This window comes from Malus sylvestris, chromosome 4, assembly GCF_916048215.2.
Source record: "Malus sylvestris chromosome 4, drMalSylv7.2, whole genome shotgun sequence".
Taxonomy (NCBI): domain Eukaryota; kingdom Viridiplantae; phylum Streptophyta; class Magnoliopsida; order Rosales; family Rosaceae; genus Malus; species Malus sylvestris.
In genome coordinates this window covers 745551-760681 of record NC_062263.1, presented here as the reverse complement: position 1 = coordinate 760681, position 15131 = coordinate 745551, and the positions used below count along the sequence as shown (strand labels likewise).

Here is a 15131-nt window from a genome sequence, read left to right as displayed (position 1 = left end):
ATACTTGCTTGATCTTAATGTACTCTTTTTCCCTACGATTAGGAGCATTTTTCCCACTGGGTTTTTGCTACCTAACTAGGTTTTAACGAGGCACCCACCTTGGGCTGGTCATATCCCTGATGACGTCCTGTAGACGTTTCTTTTGACTTTGCATTTCTCACGCATTTTTCCTTAGACTATGGATTTTGTCCCTACTTGGGTTTTTGCCATAGCCTTAGGGTTTTTTAGTGAGACTTACTACTTATGCAAGTTCCTACCTTATTGAGAATAAGCGTTGTTCCTTGGAATCAGTGCCGACGAGTCGACTTCCTCAACTTCTGCATGATGCTAAATCTACCTTAAGTATTTGCACACTTAAGGGGGAGTGTTGTAAACATTCCTAGAATAAGTATGATTGTGTAAATCCTAGATTAGATTTGATTCTAGTTATCATTTCCTATTACAACTTGTATTACTTGGAGGAGAAGGAATATCTTCTCTTCCTTTACTACTATAAATAAAGGCACAATGTAGGAGGGATAACAACACACACATTCCCCTACAATTCTACAAACACACATCTCTCTTCCCTCTCTCCTGTGCCGCCGGCCCCTCTCCCTTTGTCAGATAAAAATAGACCACAACAGTAATAACTTTGTATTAGTTAATTAACAAAGGGGCAAGCTTTATTCATTTATGCTCTCAACTTGTACCCAAAAAAAAAGATTATATTATGCTATATAACAAGATGGATCTCAATTGAGTCAAAGAATCTATAACCACATACTAGTATAGTATGATTCAAAAGAGCCAATACCGGATCCAGATAACCCACCCATATGGGTTTAAAACTTGGGCTGGGTTTGATTGGATTCAAGTTCAAACCTTTGAAGAATTTCCTTGGGAACAAATGTATGACATGTTTATTTAACAAAAGTGAGAAAATTAAGGAATCGGAGAAACTTAGGATTACTGGTTGATCTGGTTTTTTATGTTTAGATATTAGATTAAGGATTTTAGAAAGAAAAAAAAATTATTTTTCATATGAATATTAAAATCATTTAAATACTCATATTTTAATAAAATAATTCAAATGATTCTACTTCTTATTCTTGGTGACTTGGGAGAAGAGAAACCAAATCTTGAAAACTAATGAATAAAGATACATAGATGATCTCTTTCTTAATATACAAAAGTAAATCCTCCTTTCCAACCTTCGTTCATAGTTTTCTACCTCAATGCAATGTTAACCATACTAGTGGTTTGTTTGGAAAATCCTTTTGAATGACTGAAACACTGTTTCATGCAAAAAGTATATAATTGGTGCTTTCAGTCATTCAAAAGGATTTTCCAAACAAACCACTAGTATGGTTAACATTGCATTGAGGTAGAAAACTATGAACGAAGGTTGGAAAGGAGGATTTACTTTTGTATATTAAGAAAGAGATCATCTATGTATCTTTATTCATTAGTTTTCAAGATTTGGTTTCTCTTCTCCCAAGTCACCAAGTGTTTTTTTATGATTACCTTGCATTTTTATTAAGGATTGATTTTAAAAACATTTTCTCCAAAAGCATTTTAAGTCATTTAAAAGTACTTCTCAAATAAACCCTAGATCTAAGAAGTTATAACAAACTTCCCCATGCCCAAAAATAAACCATATAGATCGCTCTTCCATTCTAAACAAATTGAAAAGGTCCATATCCTAATACTAGAAATAGTACTAACCATATTCAAGTGCCCTACCATTTTGGCCACCCTAAAGAAAATCATGCAAACCCTAACCCCAGGCTATGTTAACTTCCACCACACACAATCTTCGACTTCAAGTAACCATTTAATTTGTGACAAGGTTTTCGTAAATTTGGTTGGTGATAGTATTCAAATGCGCATTAAACATGCTAAAAATAAGGAGGAAAGATATTGAAGAAAAAGAAAGAGGATGGTGGGAATTATTCTAAACTGATTAAATGCCAAATTAAATACCAAGAAGCTAGTGTTACGGCACCCATATCTCTTTATCTCTCTCCTCCCCAACCCCTTATTATTTTTTTAAAGTGTGATTTTTTATAGAATCTCTATTACGTTACAATTAACATTAATTTATATGTTAACATTATAAAATATTGTATCAAAAATATAAAATATCAAAGATCTTAAACGCTTAAACATGAGATAAGAAGGATATCCACTTTAATAGTCTCTTTAGCATTCATCTTTTTGTTTATTTTCCTTATTCTTATCCTTTGGGTTTTTTTTTTTATTTAACACATTAGAGATTGTGCCGTTTCAACCGGAAAGTCAATAGGACACGTTTTGCCAATCCCATGACACCTTCTTTCACCCACTTTCTTAATTAACAACATTTTATATTTTAAATTTATTTTATTTGTTAATTAACATGCTAACTTTTCATTTTTCTTAAGCTAATTTTTCATTTTTCTCCTTTTGTTTATATGGTTTATTGATTTGAGCACTCATGATCCACCCTTTATTTTGGAGAATAAAGAAGACTCCTTCCTAATAAACTCTAGCATAATACCAACACTACTCTTCAAATTTTGGCATGTATCAAAGCTACATGAGGATAGAGTTGTCACTTAGCAAGTTTTATAGTTTACTATTAGAGGGTTGTTTGAAATTGTCACCACCCAAATGAAAGAAAATACCCACACAAAAAAAAAAAAGGATTTTGAAAGGGAAAAATAATAATAACCTCCCTTTGGTTGGTTATAAATTATAATACCCGAATAAGCTTTTCATCCTTAATGTCAGTCATTTCATTTTTTGCATGCTCAAATTCTCCCCCTTCTCCTTCAACTGTTGGTAAGTTTTTATTTTATATGTTTTTTCTTTCATTTATTTATGTGAAAAAATGGTGTATGTTTTTAATGTCTGTCATTTCTTCATCTGGGTTGTTTGCATTGTAGACTCCTCAAACATATATTATTCTGATCCCCCATTAATCCTCCAAAGGATTATAAAGCATAGACCACACAGAAAAAAATAATTAAAATACTAGGTAATTAATGGTTTTCATATTTATCTTACTGTGTCATCCATGAAAGTGGAACAAAGATTTGAATTGGGTTATTGGAGACTGGAGATTGGGGATAATCATTTTTTTAATTGATGGGCACACTTGGGCACTTCTCAAATCCAAAACCCGACATGGTATTGGTATTGGGGTATTTTCTAAATTTTCCATTTTTTTTTCGAAATGCGTGAGAAATTGCAGAAAGGTGATGGAAAAATACATCGGGCATTGTAGATGAAGATAGCCATTTGATGTGGATATCATGCAAATCTTTGGAATGTCAGGCAAGGCAATATAGGCTGTAACAGCCTAATAGGCTTGTCAGCCTGGTTTTAGAGAGAGAGAGAGAGAGAGAGTTTTGTTTGTGTCATCTGAGTCTTTATTGCCATAGCCTAAAAAGGGTTTCTGCTTTTTAGCCTGTGTATGTATGTTTGAAAGGTCTGAGCATTGTTTTATGTTGCTTGCATCTTCCTCCCTCCTTGGTACTCTCATGCTGGAATTTATGGCTGTGACAGCTTTGTTTATGTCTTGGGCTTTGAGCCATCTCTCCATTTCTATTCTATATTCTGAGTAAACTGTTAATATAACCTCTTAATTTAATAGTATAATATATCTTGTTAATCTCAGTACATATGCGTTTAAGTGATTGATTTGAAAAGTTACCATCAAAGTGTTCATTAAGTTTTTTGTTTACTTGAATCATATTATAGGTAAACTAATTTAGTAAATCAAGTTTACAAATTATATAAAGGTCGTACCCAGGGCATAAGACTCTCGTTTTACGCAGAATCTGGGAGAGGTGAATGTCGGCTAGCCTTATCTCCATTTATGGAGAGGCTGCTCCTAAGTCTCGAACCCGAAACCTACCACTTATGGACAAAGGCACTTACCATCACACTAAGTTTACAAATTATATAATGCGTAAAAATACTAAGTTCGGATGAGACTTCAAACGTTCTCTGTCTGTCATTTCAGTTTCTCTGCCGCAATCAGGACATGCATATTTTTTCTCTCTTGGGTTTCTTTTGTTTTTAACTTTTAGTAAAAGAAAAAGAACTTCTGCTTTTTCACATTTCCCTTCGGTTTTGTCTTATTCCTGTGCACTTTTGGCATTTCACTCATTTGTCTGGGAGTCTCTTCGGCCATAGTCATGATGTGTTCCATGATTTCCTTCCTGCATTTTTCATGCAGATAGTTTCCACCTACAACTATTGCTCATTGGTTCATCTTCAACTCACTCTTCTTTTCTCAGTTAACTTTTTCAACATACATCAACTTTTCATTAAAAATTATAATTAGCATTACAAAATAATTATTTTGCACTTGTTTTTTATGTTATTTTTTCGCTAAATAATAGTATGTTTTGCAGCGTCAATGACAGTTCCCTTGTGTTTTCGATTTTACTCACTTGTATTTATGATGCTATAATATGCAGTGAAGAACAAGTAAAGAGTGGTGTGTGGGTGGTTAATGGTCGAACAAGGAAGGGAGATTTGGATGTGGAAATGGCATCACCATCTTGTGCCACTTCAAGCAAGAGCCCACTTCCCATGAAGGACACGACTTCCTCCTCTCAGTCTCACTTGATTAAGTACCCAGCACCACTTGCTAAACTTGAGGAAGTTGCATCCAACCCTAAGCTCTTCATGTCTACTTTGGAAAAGCTCCATGCTTCCATGGGAACCAAGTTTATGTATGTATGATTTTATCTTTTGAATTTTTTATCCTCTCCCTTCAACTTGTCATTTTTTTTTTGTTTTGCTAATTCCAATTAATATGTAAAGTTTAAGGATCAAGATCTCATCTTTTCTCAAAATCGCTATTGATCAAGTAATTGGATTTTGGTAATGTGAGCATGCTTCCATCTTGCAAACTTGAAGGTTAAACGAAAAGTTTTCCTAACTGCTCACTGAAAAGTAACTTTATCCAACTCTTAGATATGGTACTACTCTTGTCTTTCAGAAATTCTCAACATGCATGTTCATGGTGACACTGGTTTTAGGGCATAATTTTGCTTATCATGATTCCTTGAAATAATTCATTCTTCATGTACTAGCCAATTTTATGATTACTCACGCGGTATAGGATGTCGGATATGGCACACATCTGCGCCAATTTTGTGGTTTGTCATCGATGTTTTCTATATACAGCGCTTTTCTTACCCAAGAATTGTGCTGCATGAGCATAATGTGAAGATGACTGTATGGAAGTGGTTCAGAATACATTCTATTCCACTGGACAGTTCAAGCTCTTTCGCAATTTTATGATGTAACAGTTAAAAACTTAATAGTCATCCGCTCAGGAGTTCATTTTTGGCAAGCATCAATTATGTTTCGGCATGGAAAAACCTCGGTTTTCTTATTTGCATTTAGAACTCTGGAGGCTCATCACTACCCTTTAGTGTGGTTTTCATGGAGAAGATGAGTAGGGTTTAGTTTTAGGCTAGGCTGACTTGCATTGGACTCTGTTTGTCTTGTAGATTTGTAGTAGCTTCGTGTTGTCGATTGTCTACTGTAACTGCCTTATAATTCTGTAGTACCTGTCCTGGTGCTGACATTTTCTGTTTTGTGATTGTAGGATCCCTATTATAGGAGGAAAAGAGCTAGACTTGCATAAGCTCTTCGTGGAGGTAACTTCCCGTGGCGGTCTTGAGAAGGTAAGAAAAAACTACGTTTAACTAATCTGGTAAATCATTGAAGGATCAAGGTTCTGTTTTATGATTTATCGGGTACTTGTGTGAATTTTAAGCTTGTTTTCGTTTTCAACTATTTTTCTTATAAAATAATTTGGCCGTAGTGAAATAGTGTGCATTTTGGGCCTCTTTGGAAGTGATTCTGGGAGGGCTAGAAGCACATGAGAGGTGCTTCCCCATACCTGTCACGTGAAATCACTTTAAGTGATTTATTCAGTAGTTGTATGGAGAAGCAGCTCTCATTTGCTTCTTCGAAGAAGTAATTCTGGCCCTCCCAAATCACTTCCATACGAGGCCCTTAATGTATGTTTATCTGTATGCGGTTGTGTGTTGATCTTTTTTTGTATCTGACTCGGTCATTTTAGTCAGTCCGTAAAAATGTGCTCATACAAGGAAGCATGTAACATTGTGTTTACAGAAACACACAAACACACACAGGAACGCACGTAACAATTATTCGTCTTGTTCGCTGAAAATGCGTACTATATCATCTACTGATTTTCTAATCAAATTGGATTTTGCAGATTATTAGAGATAGAAGATGGAAGGAAGTTACTGCGGTGTTCAACTTTCCATCTACAGCTACAAATGCTTCATTTGTGCTGCGGAAATATTATCATTCGTTGCTTCTCCACTACGAACAAATTTACTATTTTAAAGCTCTAGCATGGGATCCTCTCGCTTCTGGTGTGCTCATAGAACATTTAGACCTCATACGAGTAAAAGAATTTGGTACCGTGAAGTTTCCTAATGCAACAATTATTTTGCAGAAAGTTCGCGCAACCCTTCAGTGACAGGCCTTCCATCTCCAAGGGGAGGAGCTAAACGGAAATCAGCTGAATCTCCTTCTGTGCATCAACAAACACCGATAAATTCAGAACTGCCTGGAGGTTTCTTCTTTTTTCACATTTCAAGCTTAGTCGCTCCTTTTCATTGCTTTTTTTTTTCTAACGAGCTTAGTAGAGAACGAGATTACAGTGCTTCTGTATCATTTCCTGTGGCAGTCAGGACAACAGCATCATCAGAAGATACTGTGACAGGGGTTATTGATGGGAAATTCGAAAACGGATATCTTGTTACTGTCATCAGAGGCTCAACGAAGCTTAGAGGTGTACTTTATCAGTCTCCACGGAATCCAGCACAGGAAGTTCCACCAGTCCCACAGAACTTTGGCGCATTGGTTAACAGAAATGACAGTGTTTCAGCTACACCTGGCGTCCAGCAGCGTCGGCGCAGAAGAAAGAAGTCTGAGATAAAAAGGAGGGATCCTGCTCATCCGAAACCTAACAGAAGTGGCTACAACTTTTTCTTTGCGGAGCAGCATGCAAGGCTGAAACCACTCCATCCGGGGAAGGATAGAGAGATAAGTAGAATGATTGGTGAGCTCTGGAATAAATTGAAGGAGGCGGAGAAATCAGTAAGGACTATTCATTTAGTATAAGAATTCAAATCATCCAATTTGAGTTATAAATAACTTCAGTTTTGCAATGTGTAGGTGTATCAGGAGAAAGCCGTTAAAGATAAAGAGCGATACAGAATAGAAATGGAGGATTACCGGGAGAGGTTGAAGACTGGTCAAGTGGTTAGTGATGCAGTGCCACTACAACAGCGGTTGCCCGAAGCAGATGCAAGTAATGTGGAATCAGATGCAAAGATTGAAGAAACTGAGGCCGGAGGCTCAGCACAAACATCGGATGAGAGTAATGAGAGTAGTTCTAGCAAAACAGAAAAGTGATTCTGATGATGGATTGATATGACGATCTGGATTTCGTGCCTTGCGGGTGAAGGCATTCATCTGAGCAAGCCTGAAGAGAGAGTATTGAGTATGGATGGATGACGAATCAGGTGGCGAAAAAGAAAGCTTAGTTAGTAATCTAACTTAGACAGAAATCATCGATAGCTAATGAAGAAAACTGAGTCTCTGTGACCAAGTAGGACTGACTCTTTCTATGTTTTAGGTTTAAATTATCCCTTGAATTAGTAGCTTAAGTTGGCATGTTTTTTCCAAACTGCATTACTTTTCATGGTAAGTGAAGCATAAAATTGCATTTACTTGTTTGTTAAAGGAAGGTTTTCATCTGACTTTTTTTTATTGATTAGACTCCATAAATTCGAAATATATTGGACGGACCAAAATTATATTCTTTAATTCTCAAAGTAAAGAGATTTACTTGAAACCTAATTGGACATTGGTAGGGAAATGATTTAGCCGCCCATGCCAGTAAAGATTTGAGATCAACCCATAAGATTTATTAGTCGCCCACACCTATAAAATTTATAGACCAACTTATGCTGGTGCTATGATTAGTCGTTCATGCTAGTAAAGATTTGAGATCGACCCATGTCCTGTGGGCAAAAATGAAAAAAAAAAATCGATGGCCCAAGTAACAAGAGACCACATCGAAATGATTTGTAAACGTTTAAATTTGACGTTGCATCACGACCAAGGGGCATGAACCGTTGGTTGGACACTTGGGGTTCTTTTTGCCTCTCTTCTCTTGCAGGAAAGAAAAACTTGTGAAGGGAGAAAAAGAGAAAATTGGTACCAACCGACAAACCCAAAGTAAGGAAACTAGCATGATAAAAATTTTGCTTCTCGTTATGCCGAAAAGAGAAGATTTTGCTTCCCAAGTGACAGTGAAATGCGATAAACGAAAATTCGCTTCTCAAGTGGAACCTACCGTACTAAAACACGGTCAAAACCATAATACTATACCATTAAAATGAAACTAGTATATACCTCCTAGTAGTCACTAACCAGCCATCCCCGGCATTACAGGGCTCCCATGAAAAAGGATCCTGCATTACTTATTCGGTCTTCTCTATCTATGCGTCAAACGAAAACTAGGCAACTGAAAAGAGTTGAGACTAGGTACCCAGCCAGAACAAACACTTGAACAGGTGTAACTACGCTGAATGAGCTTCCTTGCAATGCCCGAAGTCAACTTAACCAGTTTTGCCGCTGTTACTTGTATTTGTAGAAGAACTGCAACATTTTTTAAGAACTTGTATGCACTTGTAGAGGTAAAGTCCGCCAACGTCTTTTCTTGGACATGACCTGAAAATTTAGATTTCAGCAGTCAGCAAAAAAGAGAAGGGAGGAGAAATGATGGTTGCGGAAATCAATGCAATGACAGTCAGGTGGCCTCAGCATAGTTAACACGATAACACCAAGGATTGCATAGAAGGCTCCATTGATCTGATAGTAGGGAAATGATCAACTTTTCACGTACGTGCAAATGAGTGCACACATAATACACATTGTTATGATATGAAGGTCGATAAAAAACCTCCCATGGCTCACACCCTTGCCTCATTCTAACTTTCAGCACAAATCAACATTATGGAAAGCCCACACTGCTCCAGCTTCTCATTCTAATTTCCCACAAAAGCACTTTTGGGAAGACCAACACTGCTAAACCTTAAGGAAGAGCTAATCACAACCTAGCAACTGGACAAAAGCCACCAAAAGTTTGCAGCCAACAGAATAATTATGCCACCGACGAACATCAATTAAGATATTACTAGATACTAATTAACAGAAGAAACAATAAAACAAAATAAAATAATAGAAGATATTGTATGCATATATTTACTGATAATGATATAATCAATGCAGAGCGTAAAGAATGGAAGTTTTGACAATACACCTTAGATAATGGAGGCAGCATTGCAGCCTGGCCCTCAGCTTTTCCAGGTTCTGTTAACTGCCGTATCTCTCTAAGATGGCTTGCAATATCCTCCAAAAGTTGCAGCTGAATCCTTTCCCTGTCTCTGTGCCCCACTGAGAAGTTGAGCTTCTCTCTTCCCTCTTGCACAATCCTTAACCTTTCTCCAAGCCGCTCAACTTCATTATCAATTTTATATCTTTCATAATCAATTGCAGACATTGAATATCTCCGCATATCAGAAGGTAAAGATCTGCCTCGTGGGCAATCCATTGTGAGAAATACATTAGTCGTGTCTGAACTAACTCTCTGGATTTTGCGCTGATTTTTCAACCCAATCGTGGTTGGCATATCGCGTTCACTTTTCTCTGCATTGGACAGATGAGACTTATCATCAATAACATGAACATCAAGAACACTAGGCTCTGTATTCAACACTGTGCTACGTGGATCTCTGCTGCCCTCATCCTGGTTTTTCCCTTGCTTGTCTCTTTTATCATTATTGGATGGAATAGGATTCCTATTTTCATTGCCAGTCCCAGATGTCTTTGAAGCCAACCCTTCCCATATGCTAGTGCTAGCATCTAAATTCAGTTCCTGCTTATACGGAGGGCTAGTACTTTTATGGAAACTGAGTCCCCCGGGACTAGGTGACAGGCTGCGTTGTTGATATACCTCTAGCTTCTGGAGCCCTTTTCCTTGAGAAGAAGGTTTCTCATCCATAGACACTATTTCCTTTTCTTGAAACTCATGACTGAACTTATTGGAACTACTTGAGAAATGTGAATGACTCTCTATGCTTGGATGCAAATGCATGTCCACCTGCTTCAAAGAGTCAGAATCTTCATCCAAATCCAGAATTGGTAGTTCTTTACCAAAAGTAAGAGTATAATCTTTTATCTCGGTAGATGGGACCGCATAATCTGGAGAACTATGTTCCAATTCCAGCTTTGGTACCTGGTCCTCACTTGAATCCACTCGATCATCTCCAAAAAACATTTGCCTGTATTGCTCAACTTCGTTCTCCAAGAAATGCTTTTCCCTCTCCCTCCTAATTAAGATCTCTTTAAGAATGTTCATTTCCTCAGCATCGTAAGCAAATTTTTCCTCTATCATCCTTTGGTACTGCTTTGCCTCCATTTCTATTGATGCCTTCTCCTCTTGCAGGCGCATTATCATGGCCATGGCCTCATCTGCAGCGGTGGCAGCAGCACTTCTCTCCTTCTCCAGTTCAAGATACAGAGCAGCACGAGCAGCATGCTCTTCTTCGAGTGCCTGTTCCAGTACTCTAATTGTAGTTGTCTCATTACTGTCAAAACCTAGTTTCTCTCCTGCATTGGATCCAGAATCTTCAACAAGTGATCCATCCTTCTCCACTGATTTAGTTTCATCAACATGTTCATTAAACCCAACACGTGAAACGCTTTCCGGCGAACTCATATCTGTAGGAGCTTCGATGCCATCTAAAATTACAAGAGCATCCACAAAAATGAAGAAAGCAGTATTAGCATAATATGACCAGAAATGAAACAATGATGAGTCTACCAGATCTTATAGTGTAACTTCAAAACAGTAAAACATGTGTGAACTTTGGCTGCAGGAAAGCACCTCTAAACTCAAACTTCAAAGGTAATACCTTAAAATAAATAAAAATTGTACAACTCAGATCCACAGCAATATTTCCGAATCTCCAAGGACAATTTAAATGTCTCTCACCATCTTTTTCTTTTCTTTAAGAAAAAAAAAGTAAGAGATACTGTTTTACAGAAATAAATGTATCAAAAATATCTTTTTTGGTTGAAAAACGGGGTTAAGAGCCCAAACAAAGCTGTTCAAATATAAATCCATACCAGGACATCCCAAGCCGATCCACACAAACAAAACTAACTGAACTAGGAGGAGGATTATCGAAGTAAAAAATTGCAAAATCTAATGCAAGGCTATAGTTTGCTAAGCTACCCGCCACAAAATATCTTCAAATGGTTGAAAAAATACTTAATTCAAATGGTTTAGTTCACAAGCTGTGCGGCAATCACTTGTTACTATAAATTGTACAACGTAAAATAGAACTGCTAGCTGCAAACTTCCCCTTTGTCATATCTCTAAAAGGTACTACTTGTTTAGGTAAGAAATTACAGCATTTTACTGGCCCTAAACAGTAAACAGTGACTTAGAATACAGTACGAGAATGAAATTTGCAAACACTAGCAAATCAAGCATTAAGAAGACTCGATAGTCAAATATAGATTAAATTAAACTCGATATAATGAATCTCACCTGAATTTACAAAAACTTCAGTAACCTCATTTCCCATTTTACTAATGCTGGAAGGAGATGTAGGATTGTCCTGTGCAGCGGACTGGAACATATCATATGATGAAACTGATGATGAATTTCCATAATCAACAGAGCCCCCTCTGCGGCAGCGCCGAAGTCTCAGCCTTCGACCTGCAACCTTCTTTGCCTTAAGATCAAAACTCTGTTCCTTCCCAGCTGCCAAGTTGCCTACATCAGACTGAACACTCTGTTCATTCTCAGCCACCGAAAATGAGCTACATGATGCTTCACCTTCAAACGCAAAACTCCCATTTGCCTCATTTAGGGACTTCAACTTTAAATGGAAATTTGGGTCTTCATCCCATATAACATTGAAAGGGAACTTGCTCCTAACCGACCATAGAACTGAAGAGATTTTCTCACACGGGGGATCCGCAAATTGCCTCTGAAAGCAGTTACTTTTCCTTGGGGTCCCAAAAAACCCATCACAAGGGCACGGCAGACAAAACCCAAACAGACCAACAAATTTCGAGGTAAAGTAGGCAACCGCTGCGGCACATAGTAGAAGATAGGCTATTGCAAGATCAAGAAATGCACCGACTAGCTCGTTAAATTTCCACGAATGTATCATTTGGCACGCCATTTTCCATAAAAATCATTCACCATTCATCCAGCTCACTTAAAACCAAACCAATTCAAACCTCCGCTCGAATGCTGAAACATTAATTGAAACGAAAATCAAAAGAAAATATTCCCATATTCGTACCTTTCTATATCAATCAGAACACAATAAACAATAACGAAGAACAATACATCACAAAGTTTGAATCTTTAACCATTTTCCACTGCAATTAGCACACTATAAACAGAAAACTAATAAAATTGAACCAGTGCCGCATTTGATTGCTAACCAAAATGCAACTATTAACAATTTGGATCTCTAATCCAACAGTAATTACACTCAAATCACCTGATTAAACTCCAAATTTCAGTGATTTCCATTGTTATCCGACAACCCAAATCAGCATGCCAATAAACTCAAACAAACACCAACCCAATAATAAAAATGGAAACAATTTGACTGAAAGCAGGCAATAGAAAGCTATGAAATGAAGAGTAAGTTCTTCACTCACCAAATTAACAATACTGAGTCGACTCGGCGATTTTTCCTCTCTGAGTTTTTTTTTTTTCTTTCTAATTTTGGACAGTGGCGGTTTTGTTTTTATTTTGAATGGGAGGAGGAGGCGGCGCTAAGGGATGAAGACGAAGGCGTTGGCGAAATGGACCGGCTCGGCCGCTTCGGGCAGCACCCGAGGGGAATACGTCGTCGTTTTCCGTCACCTACTGCTCTCATCTTATTAAATTTTGTTGGATTCGAATTTCGCACGTTATGATTTTGTCAGCGCTGCGTTTGGGGGCTTGGGATTTACCGCTTGATGATCAACTTATTTCAATTTGACGCTTTCTGTAACTGTCGATCTCCTTTTAAGATGGTGATGCTGGTTTTACTTTTACCTCCAGTAAAATGAAATTTTGTTTAATAAAAAATCCTCTCAATTAAAAAGAAATTATTTTCAAATTTACCTATTATGTTTTGTTATTAACGATATTATTATTTTAAGTTACACTAAAATATAGGGGGTTTTAACGAAAAGTCTACGGTACTGTTTACTTTAATAAATTTTTACATTAAAAAATCAATCCTGGTACTATTCACTTTACCATTTATTTTTGTCTTTATTGTTAAAGCTCAAAGTTTTCAAGTTATTTTCATTAGTTTTCCTTAAAATATATGTTGATCTTGATACATATTCAAGACGTATCAGCGTAACCTACAACGCATTGTATCGGATCAAATATCGATTACACTATTAAATTGTTGTATCCATGCTTCATAGTGCAGCTCTCATTGGGACCATTGTAAGGGTTGGAGGGAAGGGAACTAAAATAAAAGAAGTCTCCAATTTTTCATAAGATGCTTTATGGTATGGGTATTTCTATCAAAGTTTTCTCAAAAATTTGTGTTTAAATTGGGATGTTATAATAAAAAAAATCATACGTCTTAAAGTTGGAAAGACAGGGTGAAGAACTCACGCATTGGTGAGTGGTATTGTCGAATGGAAAATGCAGTGGGAAAGTGTTCGGGAATGAAGCGCTTCCCCCTTGCCCTAGTTACCTATGCTTAGTATCATAAGTGGAGTGAGAACACATGAGATTTTTCAGTGTGTCAGGACATAGCCCGGTACTCTAAGTTTAATAATAAATTTGGTTGGAAACTTAAAAGAAGAAAAAAAATTCAACTGATTGTTTTATTATACTTGATATATCAGACCGTATTCCCGATATATTGAAAATTTGATGTTAGAAGATTAAGGGATTATTCAATTATGAGACGGAGGTCTATAGACACTTCGATGATGATGAGTACGAGAGGCGGAGGCAGGTTCTGAGATTTCAAGACAAACTATCCAAAATTCCAAATGAGGTCATCAACACTGCAGTTAGAATATTCACTTTGATCTTTTGAGCGGTTGGTTTTGAATCCTCTCCCAACTTTTTGGTTTTGAATCCTCTCCCGACTTTAGACAGAAAAAAGTGCAGTTGGTGGGTATATTTGTTGGGCTTCCGCTGCCATCCCAGATTGTGTTTTGGTGGCCTTTGCTACCATCAAATTCAACTTTGCTGTTATGTTTTGTCTCAACTACTCCCTTAGACGGGGGATTCTTAGGTGTAACCGAGGTATTTCTTTTGTTACATATTAGAACTTCTCGTTAGATGACGACTAATTTAACAATCATATGTGTCCCTTTTATCATGATTCATGAGTGAAAGATGTCAACTACTATATTTTTAGTAATTGAATTGTTTATTTATCAATAAACATGTAAGAATTTTATCAATTATTCTCTCTTCTCATATTAAGAAAATATTTGGATGCTAAATCCCTTTTTATTGTAGTAGGTATATAATCACATTGGCTAGAACGAGTACGTTGCCTATTCCAGATCCAGGAAAAAAACGTACGATGGAATAAATTCTTAGTTATATATGGAGTTATAATCCTCTTCTTCATAATTTAGACTAGTGTAATTTTATCGATTATTTTTCTGTCTCTCATATTAATAAAATATTTGAATGCTAAATCCCTTTTTATTGTAGTAGATATATAATCACGTTGGCCAGAACGAGTACGTTGCCTATTCCAAATCCAGGAAAAAAAACGTAGATGGAATAAATTCTTAGTTATATACAGAGTTATAATCCTCTTCTTCGTAATTTAGACTAGTTTAAAATAGAATATCAACAGTTTATATCGAAAAGTCTTTTCAACTCAATAATTCTGACATCCTGTCAAATACACCCTCCAACATGAGTGTGTTGTCGCGTACGACAGCCGCACCGAACAATCTCTTAGAATTTGAGGTAGTTGGTCTCTCAACTTCAAATGGAAGAAAAATAAGAAAGAAATAGAGAAAGA

At 36.8% G+C, this 15131-nt stretch overlaps 2 protein-coding genes across 9 annotated transcripts; one reads left to right on the top strand and one right to left on the bottom strand.

Annotated features, from left to right (window-relative positions):
- Nucleotides 1-2664: 2664 nt before the first annotated feature.
- LOC126619088 (high mobility group B protein 15) lies at nucleotides 2665-7800 on the top strand. 8 transcript variants are annotated; one of them, XM_050287358.1, is made up of 8 exons: nucleotides 2719-2806; nucleotides 3044-3167; nucleotides 4452-4709; nucleotides 5594-5672; nucleotides 6233-6395; nucleotides 6479-6598; nucleotides 6713-7125; nucleotides 7204-7800. In XM_050287358.1, exons 2-8 carry the CDS (start codon nucleotides 3112-3114, stop codon nucleotides 7441-7443), a joined length of 1329 nt encoding a protein of 442 aa, XP_050143315.1. In that variant the 5' UTR covers nucleotides 2719-2806; nucleotides 3044-3111; the 3' UTR covers nucleotides 7444-7800. The 8 variants fall into 8 exon arrangements, with proteins under 8 accessions (XP_050143316.1, XP_050143315.1, XP_050143319.1 ...); XM_050287362.1 differs by lacking the exons at nucleotides 2719-2806; nucleotides 3044-3167 and adding exons at nucleotides 2846-3001; nucleotides 4208-4267; XM_050287359.1 differs by lacking the exon at nucleotides 3044-3167 and having other exon boundaries at nucleotides 2665-2805.
- Nucleotides 7801-8286: 486 nt separating this feature from the next.
- On the bottom strand, nucleotides 8287-13080 carry LOC126619087 (myosin-binding protein 7-like). The gene is made up of 4 exons (XM_050287354.1): nucleotides 12787-13080; nucleotides 11654-12367; nucleotides 9359-10839; nucleotides 8287-8766 (listed from the first exon to the last, which is right to left on the bottom strand). Exons 2-4 carry the CDS (start codon nucleotides 12294-12296, stop codon nucleotides 8707-8709), a joined length of 2184 nt encoding a protein of 727 aa, XP_050143311.1. The 5' UTR covers nucleotides 12297-12367; nucleotides 12787-13080; the 3' UTR covers nucleotides 8287-8706.
- Between the last annotated feature and the right edge of the window lie 2051 nt (nucleotides 13081-15131).

What these genes read in the sequence shown, in the direction of transcription:
- LOC126619088 (XM_050287357.1), top strand. Translation starts at nt 4,375, where the DNA reads ATGTTTTGCAGCGTCAATGACAGTTCCCTTGTGTTTTCGATTTTACTC. An exon ending in ATGGGATCCTCTCGCTTCTG is followed by an intron (nt 6,396 to 6,478) that starts GTGTGCTCATAG and finishes ATTATTTTGCAG; the next exon opens with AAAGTTCGCGCAACCCTTCA. An exon ending in AAATTCAGAACTGCCTGGAG is followed by an intron (nt 6,599 to 6,712) that starts GTTTCTTCTTTT and finishes TTCCTGTGGCAG; the next exon opens with TCAGGACAACAGCATCATCA.
- LOC126619087 (XM_050287354.1), bottom strand. Translation starts at nt 12,296, where the DNA reads ATGGCGTGCCAAATGATACATTCGTGGAAATTTAACGAGCTAGTCGGT. An exon ending in TGAAGTTTTTGTAAATTCAG is followed by an intron (nt 10,840 to 11,653) that starts GTGAGATTCATT and finishes TTGTAATTTTAG; the next exon opens with ATGGCATCGAAGCTCCTACA. An exon ending in TGCTGCCTCCATTATCTAAG is followed by an intron (nt 8,767 to 9,358) that starts GTGTATTGTCAA and finishes CTAAATTTTCAG; the next exon opens with GTCATGTCCAAGAAAAGACG.